The sequence below is a fragment of the Propithecus coquereli genome, unplaced genomic scaffold (genome assembly GCF_000956105.1).
Source record: "Propithecus coquereli isolate 6110/MARCELLA unplaced genomic scaffold, Pcoq_1.0 Scaffold134, whole genome shotgun sequence".
NCBI classification, from domain to species: Eukaryota; Metazoa; Chordata; class Mammalia; order Primates; family Indriidae; genus Propithecus; species Propithecus coquereli.
In genome coordinates, this window is record NW_012137636.1 from 5521269 (window position 1) to 5538415 (window position 17147).

The window sequence follows — 17147 nt, forward strand, 5'->3', positions numbered from 1 at the left end:
AAGTCTGGACCGTTTGACCCATTAGCTTTATAAGCACATTTTAAGGCCAACTTTAGAAAAATTAAAATAGTAATATAACTTAATTTTAGCAAATATAAATTACAATGATCATCTAGATATTCAAACAGCAAAACAGAACAAAATTTACATAAGTAAAAACTTTTCTAAAGTAAACAAATGTACAATATCAGAAATCAAAATTCACTAGGTTTACTGTGTGTTTTAATGAGGCTCAGACTGAAATAAAAGTAGTCAATTTAAACCCCAACCTGGAAAGCTATCCCTGCTATGGTTGTGATTTCATCTTTTGAGCATCCTGTGACATTCATTTAGACAGAGGGCAACCGTCCATGTAAACAGCTTGACATATGGTCCCTGCTGTGGACCTGTGGCCAGTGAAGAACAGTCTGGGAGCAGCAGACATACAGGGAGCACTTAAACCTAAGAAAGCAACAGCAGCCTCTGACGCCTTGCTCAAGGCTTCCCATCGGAGGGCTCGGTGAGACTGTGCGGCGTGGAATTGGTGAAAGTGGAAAGCCATGAAGACATAGCTGTCTTTGCACTGGAAAAGGCTCCTCCGACTGACTGGCCTGGATAGAAGGGAGGGGAGAAACAAAAGAAAAAGTCTTAACTTTTGTAAGGGACAGTGAAAGGCCAACACTAATCAATAAATGTTAATTCATTAGAACCCATCAATATGTCAATAGTTACTAAAATACTATTTCAGTTCTAGTTCCAAAACAATCCCTTTCCATGGGAATGTTCTATAGAAAATTGGATAATTTCTTGGGGTAGGAGCCTACCCCAAGCATTCTGAAGGTATTCATCAAAATGTTTCTTTAATATCCACAGTGCTAGCAACACTGGCTGTGTATCAGAGTTGTCTGTAGAGTTTAAAAAGTCAAATTTCTCTCTGTACTTTATTTATTTATTTTTTAGAGATAGAGGCTCACTCTGTTGCCCCGGCTAGAGTGCTGTGGCGTCAGCCTAGCTCACAGCAACCTCAAATTCCTGGGCTCAAGTGATACTCCTGCCTCAGCCTCCCAAGTAGCTGGGACTACAGGCGCACACCACCAAGCCCGGCTAATTTTTTTTTTTCTATTTTTAGTAGAGACAGGGTCTCGCTCTTGCTCAGGGTGATCTTAAACACCTGACCTCAAGCGATCCTCCCGCCTTGGCCTCCCAGAGTGCTAGGATTACAGGCGTGAGCCACAGTGCCCAGCCTTTCTCTCTGTACTTTAAATACTAAGTTGATAATCAATAACCACTCCTATAAAGGGAGTGGTTAGGCTGTTTTAGGGAAATTTGATATTGTCATCTAAACTAAGTTACATTGAACAAAGACATACAGAACTCTATCTGCCTCAAGTCTATTTTGTTTTACAGAACATTATCTCAAAAGTTGATGCGAAAGTGAAATTATTTAAGCTGAATCATACACTCCCACTATTCTTGGAAAACAGAGTGTGGAAGAGACTTGGCCACAGAATTTAACTATCATCAACAGTATCACTAAAAATTAAGTAATAATCTGCCTCATATATCTACAATAAAGTATAATTTATTAAAAATAAGAATTCAAAATTAAGTCAAATGCATAACATTATATAGAAATAAATCGATTCCTTTGCAATAAAATGAACCCAGTGGGGTAGGGCTGTGTGTTCTGTGTTTGTTTACAAATTTGAGTGTAGGGTTTTCTCAGTCTGTCTCTTTCTAGGTATACAGAATGCTGGGGCTCTAAGGACCCCTACATAGAGATTGCTTAGTTCTGAGGGTATGTTGCTTAGTTCTGAGGGACCCCTACATAGAGATTGCTTAGTTCATTCATTCATATATTTATTTGAGACAGGGTCTCCCTCTGTTGCCTGGGCTGGAGGGAAGTGGTGTCATCATGGCTCACTGCAACGTCAAACTCCTAGGCTCAAGCAATTCTCCTGCCTCAGCCTTCAGAGTAGCTGGGACTACAGATGCATATGGCTGGCTAATTTTTTGTAGAGACGAGGCGAGGTCTCAAACTCCTGGCCTCAATCCACTGTGCTTGGCTTCTGGAGCTTTTAAATTGTGCTTAACTGCACTTGACTAGTTAAAAAAAAAAAAAAAAAAAATTGTGCTCAACTACTTCCAGGTTAGTCAGCCTCTTTATTTTGATAACATATTGCTATGACAAGGAAATGGGGCAAAATGTAAATAATTGGTGAATCAGAGATAACTGGGAATTCCTTGTACTATTGCAATGTTTCTTTAAGTTCAAAACTGTAACAAAATGCTAAAAATATAGAAAAGATGGAACAAAGAATTTCTTTAGAATTGATATAGAACAATCTTCAAAATATTTTAAGTGAAAAAAGTTAGGTGCAGAAGAGTACATACAGTGTGCTATCATTTGACTTTGATATTAGGTTAATACTGGCCTCATCAAATAAGTTGAGAAGTATTACCTCATTTATTATTTTCTGAAGGATTTTTTATCAAATTAGTATTATTTCTTTCTTAAATGTTTAACAGATTTCAAAGTGAAGCCATTTGGGCTTGGATTAAATTAAAAACCTTGGTTGGCCAAGCATGGTGGCTCACGCCTATAATCTAAGCACTTTGGGACGCTGAGGTGGGGGGATCACTTGAGGCCAGCACTACAAGACCAGTCTGGGCAACACGGTGAGACCCAATCTCTACAAAAAATACAAAAATTAGCTGGGTATGGTGGTATGCGCCTATAGTCTCAACTACTCAGGAGGCCGAGGTGGGAGTAATGCTTGAGCCTAGGAGTTTGAGGCTGCAGTGAGCCGTGATCGCACCATTGCACTCTAGCCTGGATGACAGAACAAGACCCTATCTCTAAACAAAATAAACAAAAACTCTGTGGCAAGGTTTTAAATTTTGAATTCAATTTCTTTGATATAGGGCTATTCAGGTTTTCTATTTGCAATTTCATCAGTTTTGGTAATAGGAGTCTTCCAAATAATTTGTATATTTCATCTATTTTGTCAAATTTGTTGGCATAAATTTACTCACAATATTCCCTTATTATCTATACTTTTAATTTTGGTAAGATCTACAGTGATTTCCCCTCTTTTATCTCAATACTGGTAATTTTTATCTTTTTTCCTTTATCAGTCTAAAGGTTTTATAAATATTGTTGATCTTTTAAAAAAACAATTGTTGGTTTCATTCATTTTCTTTCTTGTGTAGTAGTACCTTAGAAGGCACCAGCTCCTAATATCTACCTTCTTATGAGTTTCTGCCATTTATAAAGAACCGTGGACAGCACAGGGAATGGGGGAAGAACTCTAATGAAGCTTGAATCCTGGTAACAGGACACTGACTTCATGAGAAACTGTTGTTGCTCTGCCTTAGAGGTGGGGAAATTTGCTGAACTTTTTTGATAATATCTGGTGCCATAAGGATTTTTAAACTGAATAAGACAAAATTTTTAAAAAATCTCTTGTATTATTATGTGATGCACAGATCTCTACAACTTTATGTTTTTATCAATTACATACTGAAGCTAGAAAATAGATGTTTCATGATTCCAATCTGTTCCTGGCTAAAGACATGCCTTACCAACAGCTTTTCCTGTTTGTACAACATTCCGGCTGGTTGTGACCATGACGTTTCCAATTTTTTTGCCACGTTCGCTGTTCTGAACAGAACTAAGGAAAGAAGTGTTAAGTACAATTTTTTAAAATCTCGCACATTTACACACACAGACGCATATACACAATAACCACTCTATAATCATCCCAAATTAGAATTACTGAGAAAAGAAGATAAATTATTCACTATTTGTTACGAATTAATTTATTGACCCTTTAAGCATGCCCATTTTCAGAATATACAAACAGAACATACAGATAAATTAAAAAGTGGTGAAGACATAAGGATATACAGTTAAATCTCCCTGACAATCATGGTTTGCTAAAACTACTTCACCAAAATGGAAATGGCAAATCCTGTTATTAGTTCACACCATTCTCTGTGGAACAGCAGTGTTTTCATTTTGAAACACACACACTGCTGAGCCAGAGAATGTTATGCACATATTTGGTTACTATTTGAAGCACAAGTCTATCAAGTAGAGAAAAACAATTCTCAATTAGCAATGAAACATGGATGGCATAAATTCAGACATAAGAATTGTCCCAGTATTTTCTCTAAGTACTCACTGTGAGAATCTTAACTTCATGTCTGCTACTGAGTACTGGCCTTGAAATGGATGGCTGTAAAACAAAGTTTGAGCTTAAACTATGAGTATTTCACCAACAAAATTGCAAAAAAGATTTATCACAAGAAAATATTAGTAAACCTCTCAGCGGTGACACAGCTGGTAATGCTCTGAATCTATTGTCAGGAAACTTTGATCACAGCTCCCCACTTGGAGCCATGAGATCCAAAAGAGATTACTTAACTCCTTTGTGCTTTAGTTTCCACAGTTGTAAAACAGGTGTTGTGTGTGTGTGTATGTGTGTACATGTGTGTACACAGAGATTTGTTACTACTACCCTGACATTCTAGTTTATTTGGTCTGGGGTAGGGCCCAAGCATCAACATTTTTTAAAAGCTCCCCAGGACAGTTAAGGTGAGTCACTGGTTTAAGCCACGGTCATGGATTATACTTTGGTCCTGGTCATCTCATTAATAGGTGGTATTGGTCATGCAAAGATTTGTGGCTGGATCAGCAAAATCCATACTTTCTGTTAGGAGAGCAGCTCAAAAAGCTGTTCTTAAAAATGGTAGTACCTATATTTTTTTAAAAAGTATGTTATTCTTACTTCCCTCTTTCTGTTATACGAAAAGAAAAAAGTATATTTAAAAAATAATCAGGCAACTTGACCACATAAAAGGGGGGGATCAATAAATACTCAAATTCTTCTATCAGGGGTCCCTTTGTCAAGGTCTAACAACGAAAGTGACCCTAATGAAATCTATAGTTACTTATAAAATACTATTAACGGTTTTTCAAATGACAACAAAATGCTCTTCATAGGCTAAAGTAAGCATATGTAACACTTCTTCCTTTTTCTGGATTCCTGAATCACAGGGCTGAAAATATTGACAGATAACTTAATCATTCTCTATGTTCCTGGAATGGCTGTATTTAAGGGATGAAATATGCCTGCTGCTTTTTAAGTTAGAGTGCTGCCTTCCCTGACCTTTAGGAATTGAAGAAAGGGTTTCATAGATCTCAAAAATTACATCTAGTTTGAAATATTTCTAAATGACACCTTCTGATAACAATTGAAGTCTATCAATTCTTGTTTTGAATTTAGTGAAAATATTGAAAGTCTGCTGGCTGTTGAAGGAAACAAAAATATTTCACCCCAAAATATATCTCTATTTTAAGGTGGATATTTAGAGGGGCTGGGTATACAAGAATAGCTGAAAAGCTGTCTTTTGTTGGAGGGGATATGCATCTATGGAAAAAAATCTGCACTTGATACAGCCAGGCTTTCTCTGAGGCCCTCCCTTGTCTGGATCTAAGAAAGATCCTAACAGCTTTAAAGGTGTGAAAGAAACATTTACCATCTGTTCTTTCTGAGGGCTGCTACCTATGAAGTTTCATCTACGTAACAAGAGCACCTTTGCTAGCCAAGGCTCCTCTTTTCTCCCACCATAACCTCTCTCTGATTTTCCACCATGACCTGTTTTTGGCCATGCCGGGAGCCCCATTCTTTCAGTAACATCAAGGTGGTATATAAGCTTCTATACCCCATTAGGAGGTTATGTTAATCACTCTGTGGTTCTCCTCTGTGCACATTAATAAATGTGTATGTCATTTGTCCTATATTAATCTACATTTTGTCAGTTGATTTTTCAGCAAATCTTTAGAGGGTGAAGGAGAAGTTTTTTCCCTCGGCCCTTACCTTATCATAACTGCATAATTTCCCTATGTATGTATTTCAGTTAACAGGTCTTTCCTTAGCCTTCTTTTCAACTTAAATAACTTCAACTTCTTCACACATTTTTCTAAGTACTATTTTATAATCCTTTAAAACTCATTTTAGCTAAGGCTGTTATGGGCCTGCACTAAAATCTGTAGAGCTGGTTCAAGTTATAAGCACCAGATGCAGCGATGGACAAGGATCCGACCAGGCCTCCCAGTACAGAGTGGAGGTGGGGTTTGCACCTGGGATGGCCCTGCTGGCTGGACCGCCAACGGTCAAGGCACACCTGCCTTCTGAGCACTGCCCTGTGCATGCCACCCAGCAAAGCAGCTCACATCTGTTTCCCTTCAGCACACTTCAGAGTACAGACTTTGTAGTTAGTGAGGGAGACTACTTTGAACTCTAGCCCTTTCATTTAATACTATTAAAATGGTTTTGCCTTTTAATTCTGTTTTTGCTACATTCAAATGGCAACACAGGTTTCTGCTATAGCCAAGTATGATGATTAAATTCACCAAAATCGGTGTTGAACCTAGTCATTTTTCTTGGTAGATGATATAAAGCTTAACAGACATGTTACCCAAACGCTTGCGCACCACCTCACTCTTGCAGACGTCTCCCAAGTAGCTACGGCTTAGGTATTTGGACTGAGTGTGTATGGGGAAGTGGGGGGTGGGGAGTGAGGGGGTGGCAAGTATCCTTTCTAGCACCACTTAAATCACCCTAGTAAAGTTAATCCTAGCCGCAAAATAATATGGTAGTCAGTACAAAGTTGACTTTTATCCATTTCTTGCCAAGAAGTAAAAGTTTAAAATTTAACAGTGTATGCTTGTATCCTAAAAAAACCATATCATTTTAATCTGTTATAGAAAATAAATTCCTAGGATATACAAATTTTATTAGTTGATCTCTGCAGACACTGCTCTGCTGCATTCACACACAAATGCTATTGTTTCACAACGGCCCCAATCCACAGCGTGTCTTTTATGCCCATGTGGGATAAAGCCTTCATCCAGTCAACATTTAGTATGGTAGCAGGTATTAAATTTTGTTGAATTTTAGAATCTGACATGAAAACTAGGTCTAACCACTTATCTAGAAGTCCAAATATTAACTTTAATTGGTTTTTCATACTTCATGTTCTAAAAGAACTTCCCAGTTTTAAACCAGTGGTATTTCCTTCTAGGTGTCTGTCTTGTTTGACTGTTCTGTTAAAGCACAGCTCCAGGGAAAGGGAGAGAAGAACCATCACGTACTGAGCATCACCATGTGCCTGGGACTTCCTCTCTGAGTCACATCGAGAGCTGGAGAAAAGTTAGTCCTTCCCCACAATGCCTTGTGCTTTTTATGTAAGGAGTTTGAATATGGAAGCAGTTTTTAAGCTGCCTCCCCATATTTGGGAGCCTTTTGCCTTTTTATACCCTACTTAAGGAGATTCTTGAGGATACAACATCAAAGCTAAACTATGCTTTGTATTAGGCACATAGTAAACCAATCACTTTATGTACTATCAATCTTCAGAGGATGTGCTTACTTTGGATTTATTTCTGCAAGTGCTGGATGCTTGTTGCTGTTCCATACCCTGTAGTTGTGAGTATTCTTCCATGCTGTAACAAAAGTTGTCCCATAGTCCGATAATATCTTTTCATTATCTGTTGAGTAAATATTTGAAAGAAGTTTGAGTAGGACTGTAGCCATTCAGGAATGTGAGGATTAACCACCAAAAGGGTAAAGGAATGGCTTTATCCCCCCACCCTCCTGTTTTGTTGGGGAGATGGCCTACCAGATGTCAGGCAACTTGGGTCTAGTTCCAGAAATCCTGTTAAGAAGCTATGTGGCCCTTGGCAAGTCACTTAATCACTCAGAACTTCATTTTCCTAACTGGAAAATAAGAGGGTTGAGCCAGATATTTTCCAAGGTTCCTTACAACTCCACAATATTTCCATGTCCTCCTTACCATAAATGAGGATAGCATTATTTATTAAACAAAAACTATACACTTGACAGTGAATAAACATAATGATTTGCACATATGGAGTAGGCAATTAGTATTTCCATCTCTTCACAAATGTCATGTTTCTACAAAAGAAGATTTTGAATACATGAATTGGTTCTGTTAGCCACTATTTTCTCTTCTTTGGACTTTGTCTCACTATTTGGTAACTTATTCTTGAGTTTCTCAACATTTCACTGTCAATGCTTAGAAGTTTTCAGCTTTATCAATAAAAGCTTCTATGCAGAATGTTTCCTCCACTTGGAAGAATAGGAATGGTATGGAGAACTGATGCAAATGGCTATTGCTTCCTATATTAATTGCATATTGTTTACTTTGAAGGTGAAATATAGTACCTTTTCTTGATGGAAAAAGAAGAGAAGGACACATACATAGGTCTATATGCAACATGAAGAAGTTCTTCTAAGAACATATTCCTTTAATAGTTAATTAGGGCCGGGCGTGGTGGCTCACGCCTGTAATCCTGGCACTCTGGGAGGCCGAGGCGGGCGGATTGTTTGAGCTCAGGAGTTCGAAACCAGCCTGAGCAAGAATGAGATCCCGTCTCTACTAAAAATAGAAAGAAATTAATCAGACAACTAAAATATATAGAAAAAATTAGCCGGGCATGGTGGCGCATGCCTGTAGTCCCAGCTAATCGGGAGGCTGAGGCAGAAGGATTGCTTGAGCCCAGGAGTGTCAGGTTGCTGTGAGCTAGGATGACGCCACAGCACTCACTCTAGCCCGGGCAAAAGAGTGAGACTCTGTCTCAAAAAAAAAAAAAAAAAAAAAATAGTTAATTAGGCTGAATTTCCTCTCTTGACCTTGTTAAGAGTGTGGGCCTAGCCAGACTGTTTGGGATTAAATCCCATCTTAGCCTCTCACCAGATGATGAGCAAGGTATTTAACTTTTTTGTGCCTCAGTTTCTCTATTTTTTTTTGGAGACAGACTTGCTCTGTCACCCCAGCTAGAGTACAGTGACATTGTCATAGCTTACTGCAACCTCAAACTCCTGGGCTTGAGTGATCATTCTGCCTCGGCCTCCTGAATAGCTGGGACTACAGGTGTGTGCCACCATGCCCAGCTTATTTTTGTATTTTTTGTAGAGATGGGGTCTCACTGTGTTGCCCAGACTGGTCTCATAATCCTGGCCTCAAGTGATCCCCCCGCCTTGGCCTTCCAGAGTGCTAAAATTAAAGGACTGAGCCACCACATCCGGCCTTAGTTTCTCTTCTATAAAATGGGGCTGACAAGGTATCTACCTCCAGCATTGTTGTGAAGATGAAGTATTAGATGTAAAGTACTCAGAACAGGTCCTTGCACATTTAAATGTTCCCCCCAAAATGTTAGCTACTATTCTTATTGAGTGCTCATAGCCTCCTGGGCAAATATTTTAAAAAGGTAAATTAATTACTCATGAAGCTACATGACAGTGGAGATTGGGGTTTTCTGTCTAGATTACTGAATGATTCTGGGTTGGAGGATTGAATTTTGGCATCTCAGCTGCTACCTTTGTAGCAGTGGCAGACATTTAAAAATATCCTATTAACAAAAGAGGACTTGTTCCTTAGCTTTCCTTTCCAAATGAAGAACATCCCTGAAGCCTGGGGTTTGTTTGTTTATTTATTTTTTGGGTCTTCCGGTGAGGACCAGAAAACCTGCTAGGCAAATTCTAAAAGAGCTGTAACACTGAAGCCTGGGTTTAAAACTCCATATACACTATGTGAAGAACTAACCTGGGAGGAGGACGTGGTGGTGGTGGTGTTGATTTAAAAAATAAACTGACAAAACAATGTGAATGTATTTAATGCCACTGTGGAGCTGTACATTTAAAAATGGTTAAGAAGCTAAAAAAATTTTTTTTTTTTTGAGACAGAGTCTCTGTTGCCCAGCCTAGAGTGCTGTGGTGTCAGCTTAGCTCACAGCAACCTCAAACTCCTGGGCTCAAGCGATCCTTCTGCCTCAGCTTCCCAAGTAGCTGGGACTACAGGTATGCGCCACCATGCCTGGGTAATTTTTTGTTTTTATTTTTAGTTGAATGGCTAATTTTTTTTTTTCTTTCTATTTTTAGTAGAGACAGGGTCTTGCTCTTGCTCAGGCTGGTCTTGAACTCCTGAGCTTAAGCAATCCTCCTGCCTCGGCCTCCCAGAGTGCTAGGATTACAGGCGTGAGCCACCACACCCAGCCAAGAAGGTAATATTTTATGCTATGTGTATTTCACCACAATTAAAAACATAGTGGTTACAGATAATTGAAAAAAAGGAAAAACACAAGCTCAACGTACTTTTAAGAATAACATCAACTCTACTGAATACCCGCCTAATGTCCAAGGTGGAAAGCTCATTGCAGAACTCCATTTTCACTTTTTATATATTTTTTCCCAAGGGGAATGAGACAGATTTAATATAGGAGTTGAGTGCCATGTTTACTTGCCCCATTTTAACCATTTAATAGGAATAATAACATTTCTTAGAATGGGATATAAATTTGAAGGTTTAATCACTTACAATGTAATTTTCAATGATTTCTATTTTTTGTATCTCTTTTCTCCCTTTATATATCTTAAAAACATGTAAGCAGTATTTATAAATGGCTGCCAAAAACTGATACATACTTCCACACAAGAAATACTAAGCAACCATGTAAAAGTGATATTCATGTTACATTGATATGTTCATGTTTCTATTATAAAGTTTCAGAAAACACATATAAAGGGATCCATTTTGGTAAAAGAACTACCCAAAATACCATAAAACCAAAACCCAAAACACATGCATAGAAAAAGATCTGGAAGAATATAAAGTATTCAAGATGTTAAGAGTTGTTATCTCTGTATGAGGGAGTAACTGGTAATTTTTCTATGATGAATATGTATTTCTTTGTAATTTAAAAGCTCATAAATGTTACAAAATGAAAAATTACAACAAAAAAGGTGGCTGTGTGCTTTGTGTGGTTCCTTACCTAACTGCAGTGTGGCGGCCAGCAGGGCATGGATGTAGACTGCAAACTGGGCCCGGATCCATTCATCACCTCCTTCCCAGCCCGTGCCATCCAGGAAGACGTCATCCCGGTTCTCAGTCACGTGCTTCACTAGGTAATCTGCGAACCTTAGGTCTGCAGTGGTTGGGTTAAGCAGCTTCCTGAGTTCTGGATCATGGATCTGGATCAGAGCTTCTTCTACCTAGAGGGTACCCAGGTACAAGTCAGAGTCTGGGCATTCACGAAGACATCCATGCCACACTTTAAAGAGTAACTACTGGGAGGTTGGAGCTGGAAATAAAAAATATGAATAATACCATTCTCAAAAGGTGAGTCTAAGAAAGAGACAGGTTTTTTACTCTGACGCGTTTTTTTGCTATTTAAAAAATACACACATAAATACATGATTTTGAATTATGAAAGTAATTCATGCAGATTACAAATATTCTGGAAAACACAGAAATACATGTACAGTAAAAGTCACCTTTATTTTACTACCAGAAATGAACTTAACAAGTATAATTCCTTAAAATGTTTTCTTTTGAGTACATACTTTAAAATATTTTTATTATGTAACATCTGATACAAAAAAAATTACGTAACTTTCAAGTTAGTTTTGAAGTATAATAATAAAACACGCACTCATGAACCTACTAACCAACTTCAGAAATAGAATGTAACCAATAATGTTGAAGCAACTCTGTGTATCTTCCTGTCCTGGAAGGTATAAATATTTTTTATTCTTCAAAATTGGGATTATAATAAATACACTTTTGAATTCTGGATTTTTCATTATATTATAACCATTTTTCCAAGAAGCATGTTTTGGTACTTTCTGTCAGAAACTACAAAAACCTTAGTGTGGCTGAAATTTCTTTTTTCCTTTTTTAAAAAATTATATCAAATGTAAAATTAAACAAATGATTTAAATTCTTTATATATTGATGTCAAATATTTATTCCTAGCTTCCTTCTTCTTGATACGAGGAGCACATTAAACAGGCTAGAAGGGTTTAAATTATTCAAACAATAAACACATTATAATAAATCATTAGGTCGTGGTAGGGCCATATCGCCCAGGTTGGAATCCTGGTTTACTCATTTACTGGCTGTTTGATACCGTGCTGTCACTTAATTCTCTGTTCCTTAGCCTCTGCACGTGTAAAATGTGGACAGTAACAGTACTACCTACTGGGCTGTTATAAGAATTAGATCAGTTACAGTTATACAATGTTCGGCATACAGCAGGAAATCCTCATCATGATTAGGGTTCTGACTATACCTTCACAATTACATTTAAGAAATGAAAACAGGGACTAGCAGGGCCAAGTACACACACACACACACACACACATAAACGTACTTCTACAATGGCATCGCTGAGGTGTTTCTGTTGTCGAAAAAGGATGTTAGTAGCTCCAGCGACAAATCCCCGGACGGTGACATCAGAGAGAAGATGATGCTGCTGCAATGCCATGTAAGGCAAACACAGATATCCCTATGAATTACAAGAGTGATAGAAAATATTAGAAAAGTAAAAGGACACTTCTCTCTTTAAACCTAGAGAGGTAACAGTAAGAAAGAAAACTCCCATTCTTCCCTGTCCTATGTGTCCCTGAGGCAGCTCATCTTTGACTCAGCAAGATAATATTCCAGGGGAGTCTCCAGTTAATGACTAGCTAATCTCCACGAATGATCAAATCCTGGCAAGGTGGTTTAACATGAAGGTTGTCTTACTTGATCACTTTGCTTTCAGTTCAATTTAAAAGTCTCTACAGTAACTAATTAATTGGACTTTTTCATTTAGGAAATGAAGTATTAAGCTCATTAAAAACTACATTTTTTCATACAAAGCTATTAAAATTTTAAAACATATACATCTGCACATAACAATCAAAGTACTATTATAAGAAAAGCAAAGCACCACATAGCATGTTTTATTGTTTTATTGTTAAAAATCATGCAAAAATATTTTACGGTATTTGCTACTATATATTTGAAGCAAAAATGACATTGGCAGTAGTTGTATATTTAATTTCCATTTGAGCTGTATTTGAAAATAGCACTGCCCTGAAAATTATAATTGCGTTGCTAAACTGCAGCAGGCATTTAAATACACAAAAAACCTAGCATATATCCTGAGAGTAAGGGGTTGACACTGGAATGATTCACTGAATAAGGATATGGAAAGATTCTAAATCAGAATACGTTTCCAACAAGTGGCATGATTTGTGTATGAAGCCAGAAGGGCATACTTGCTGAGACCCTGAACTCGTGTTCTGCCTCAAGTTCTATATTGGTTTTATGTCTTAGCACTTTTTAAAACACTAAATTATAGTTAGCTGGATGATGTCTTGTTTACATCATGAGATAAATCTGAGGGCAGAAGACATTCCTTTTGTAACTTCATGTTCTTCACTTCAACTAGGAGAGTGCTTTGTATGTGCCTAACAGGTGGCTGTTAAATACTTAAGAAAGAGTGGACTTCTAAAAGTTGGACTGTAGGTCTAGTAATTTGGTTTTATTCTTATTCTTGACAATGCCTTTCCCTGCCCGATCAAACCCTATCGACAGAAGCATCAAAAATAAATCCATGTCTATGCATTAGAGATACTCAGTATAGTGCTTCTCAACTGATGCCTCTTGTCACTAAAGGCTAAACGGATCCTTGCCGCTCATTCAGAAACAATCATTCAAAACAGCTGGTTCAGGGTTTGCTGGTTCACGCTTGACTTTGTGTGCTGTGGATTTAAAAGGAATAGACACCCTCCCCGACAAGTGCCTGTTTCCAAACATAAACATTACAGCGTAGAAAGCTCTTTCACACTTGATGCAGCCCCCACAGAACATCCACTCCCCTGACTAGCATTGAGAATCCTCCTTGATAAAATCACTCTGCCAATTATTACAAAAGATTGATATTGCAAAATAGTAGTAAGAGAACTTAATTGCTCAATTTTACATTTCATACTTGATTCTGTCAGAGAAAAAAAGTTTATTATCAACAATGAGATTCTTGGCTAAGTTTGTAACAGCAACAAAACTAATTATGTTTTCAAAAAATTAGTAGTTCAAAGCTTTTAAAAAATATTTTTGGCCAGGTGTGGTGGCTTATGCTTGTAATCCTAGCACATTGGGAGGCTGAGGTGGGAGGATTGTTTGAGGCCAGGAGTTTGAGATCAGCCTGGACAACATAGTCAGACTTCATCTCTATAAAAATTACAGAATTAGCTGGGGCTGGTGGCATGAGCCCGTAGTCCCAGCTACTTGGGAGGCTGAGGTGGGAGGATAACTTGAGCTTCAGTTTGAAACTGCAGTGTGCTATGATTGCAGCACTGCACTCCAGCTTGGCCAACAGAGCAGGACCTTATCCCCCCCCCAAAATACTGTTTTAAATCCCTACAAAATTATAAATATACACACCCTTTTGCCCACTTAGCATTCTACTTTTTATAATCTATTCGACAGTTATACCTTCTCATGTGTGACCAGATATTTATGAAAAGTTATTTATTACAGCATTCTTTACCAAAAGACTGAAATCCTAACTATTCACGAATAGGGGATTAAATAAATGTTTATCTACATAAGAGAATACCCGATAGCCATAAAAAGAGGTGAAGTTCATCTCTGAAAAATACTATGTAAAAAAAGGGACAGAAAAATGGGCATTTTCTGCTACCATTTGTGTAAAAAGGGAGGGGAAAATATCTATAAATTTGTTTATGTATAAAATACTTCCAGAAGTAAACATAAGACATTGATAATGTTGGCTGCCACTGGAGAGGGCAGCTGGATAGCAGGGAAAAGAAAGGAAGACTTTTTACTATAGATGCTTTGGAATCTTTTGAATATTGAATAATATAAAAGTATTACATATTTATAAAATTATTTAAAATAGTAGTTTAGAATAGCTTTAAAATTGTGCCATTATGGCTGCGCGCAGTAGCTCATGCCTATAATCCCAGTACTTTTACTTCCATATCTGGGAAGCCAAGGTGGGAGGATTGCTTGAGGCCAGGTGTTTCAGACCAGCATTGATAACAAAGCAAGATCTCATCTCTACAAAAAATTAAAAAATTAGCTGGAGGCCGGGCGTGGCGGCTCACGCCTGTAATCCTAGCACTATGGGAGGCCGAGGCGGGAGGAACACTCAAGATCAGGAGTTCAAGACCAGCCTGAGCAGGAGACTAGTCTCTACTAAAAATAGAAAGAAATTATCTGAGCAACTAAAAATATATAGAAAAAATTAGCCGGGCATGGTGGTGCATGCCTGTAGTCCTAGCTCAGGATTGCTATGACTGTGCCACTGCATTCCAGCCTGGGCAACAGAGTGAGACTCTGTCTCCTAAAGAAAAAAAAATTGTGGCATTAACTTTTAATAATGATCAATTTAGCCTAAGTTTTTGAAAGGTCCTTAACATATGGTAGCAGCAAGCACATGAGTCCTTTCACACAAAGCAGTCTCCACGTCTAAGCCTACTCCTGGCTTTCCATTTTTCTAAGTTACTTTTACTTCTATATTTGAAACGATAGTATATAATTGAAAAAAAAAAAAAAAACCCCAGATACACACAGATTAGATATTTGTACATCCATGTTCACAGCAGCATTATTCACAATAGCCAAGAGGTGGAAGCAGCACAAATATCCATTGACAGACGAATGAATAAACAAAATGTGGTACATACCTACAACAGAATATTATTCAGCCTTAAAAAGGAAGGAAATCCTGTCACATGCTGCAACATAGATGAAGCTTGAGGACATTATGCTAAATGAAATAAGCCTGCCATAAACAAATTCTGTATGACTCTACTTATACGAGGTATCTAAAGTAGTCAAATTCACAGAAACTTAAAGAACAATGGTGGTTGCCAGGGACTGGGTAAGGGAGGGAATGAGGAGTTGTTTAATGGGTATAGCTTCAGTTTTGTAAGATGAAAATGTAGACCTGTAGTATAAAAGTGTAAGCATAATTATCACAACTTAACTATACAGTTAAAAATGGTAAAGACAGTAAATTTTATGTTATATGTTTTTTTACCACATTACAAAACAGCAAACAAAAAGCACACTTCAACTTGGTGAATCTGATAGAACTATTATGAGCTAATCTGCTTAAGAGCTGCAAAAGCCTAGTGTGCCTTCTCTCATGAGACTAGGAAGGGGCACCTCTAGGATATGGTCAGGACCAAGTGCCATTTTCTCATCTCTTCTCAAGTCAGGGATGATAAACATGTTCATGTATTGGAAGCCTCCATGTTGTAGAGATGTCAATTCTCTCCAAAACTGATCTATGGTTTAAATGTAATCCCTATCGAAATCTCAATCTGTGTGAGAATTTGATAAGCGAATTCTAAAATTGATGTGGAAATACAAAGAGTTAACAAACTTTTTTTTTTTTTTTGAGATAAGAGTCTTGCTCTGTCACCCTAGGTAGAGTACAGTGGAATCATCATAGCTCACTGCAACCTCAAACTGGGCTCAAGTGATCCTCCTGCCTCAGTCTCCCAAGTAGCTGGGACTACAGGTGCACACCACCACGCCAACTAATTTTTCTATTTTTAGTAGAGATTGGGGGGAGGGGGTCTTACTCTTGCTTAGCCTGCTCTTGAACTCCTGACCTCAAGCAATTCTCCTGCCTCAGCCTCCCAGAGCGCTAGGATTACAGGCATGAGTCACCACACTCAGCCAAGAAACTCTTAAGGAACAATAATAAGACAAGAAGACTTTTCTCTATCCAGTATGACTTACGTGGTAATTAAGTGCAGGGATTGGCACAGGGATAGACAAATATATCAATGGAACAACAAAAGAGTCTAGAAACAGACTCCCTTTCCCAACCAAACACAAAAAATCAATTCCAAGTAGATAAAAACCACAAAACTAAAAAGCTTTTAAAAAATAATATAGATTGTTTTTATGACCTTAAAGTAGGGAGGAGTTTGTAAGCAAGAATCCCAAAGCACTAGCCATAAAGTAAAAAAAACCTGATAAACAGAAAAGTTATCTATATGAAGACACTCCATAAATCACAGACCATAAGGGAGACAATCAAGAAGCTTTGAACCAATGGTATGCAAAGGGAAATCCAAATGGCCAACAAGTATATGAAACGGTGTTCAACCTCAATAGGGATTATAGAAAAATGCAAACTAAGAGCATTCAGAGATATCATCAGATTGATTAAAAATTAGTAAGTCTAGGCCGGGCGCGGTGGCTCATGCCTATAATCCTAGCTCTCTGGGAGGCCGAGGTGGGAGGACTGTTTGAGCTCAGGAGTTCGA

The 17147-nt window shown here is 37.9% G+C and overlaps 1 protein-coding gene across 1 annotated transcript in view; it reads right to left on the reverse strand.

The window, feature by feature from the left end:
* Positions 1–206: 206 nt before the first annotated feature.
* Positions 207–17147, reverse strand: part of AVL9 (AVL9 homolog (S. cerevisiase)) — a 90542-nt gene continuing 73601 nt past the window's right edge. The window contains exons 11-16 of the mRNA XM_012638775.1: positions 12221–12355; positions 10841–11060; positions 7420–7537; positions 4167–4220; positions 3565–3653; positions 207–590 (exon numbers count right to left, since the gene is read on the reverse strand). Coding sequence (XP_012494229.1) covers positions 475–590; positions 3565–3653; positions 4167–4220; positions 7420–7537; positions 10841–11060; positions 12221–12355 — 732 coding nt within the window. The 3' untranslated portion in view covers positions 207–474. The remainder of the gene's footprint in view (positions 591–3564; positions 3654–4166; positions 4221–7419; positions 7538–10840; positions 11061–12220; positions 12356–17147) is intronic.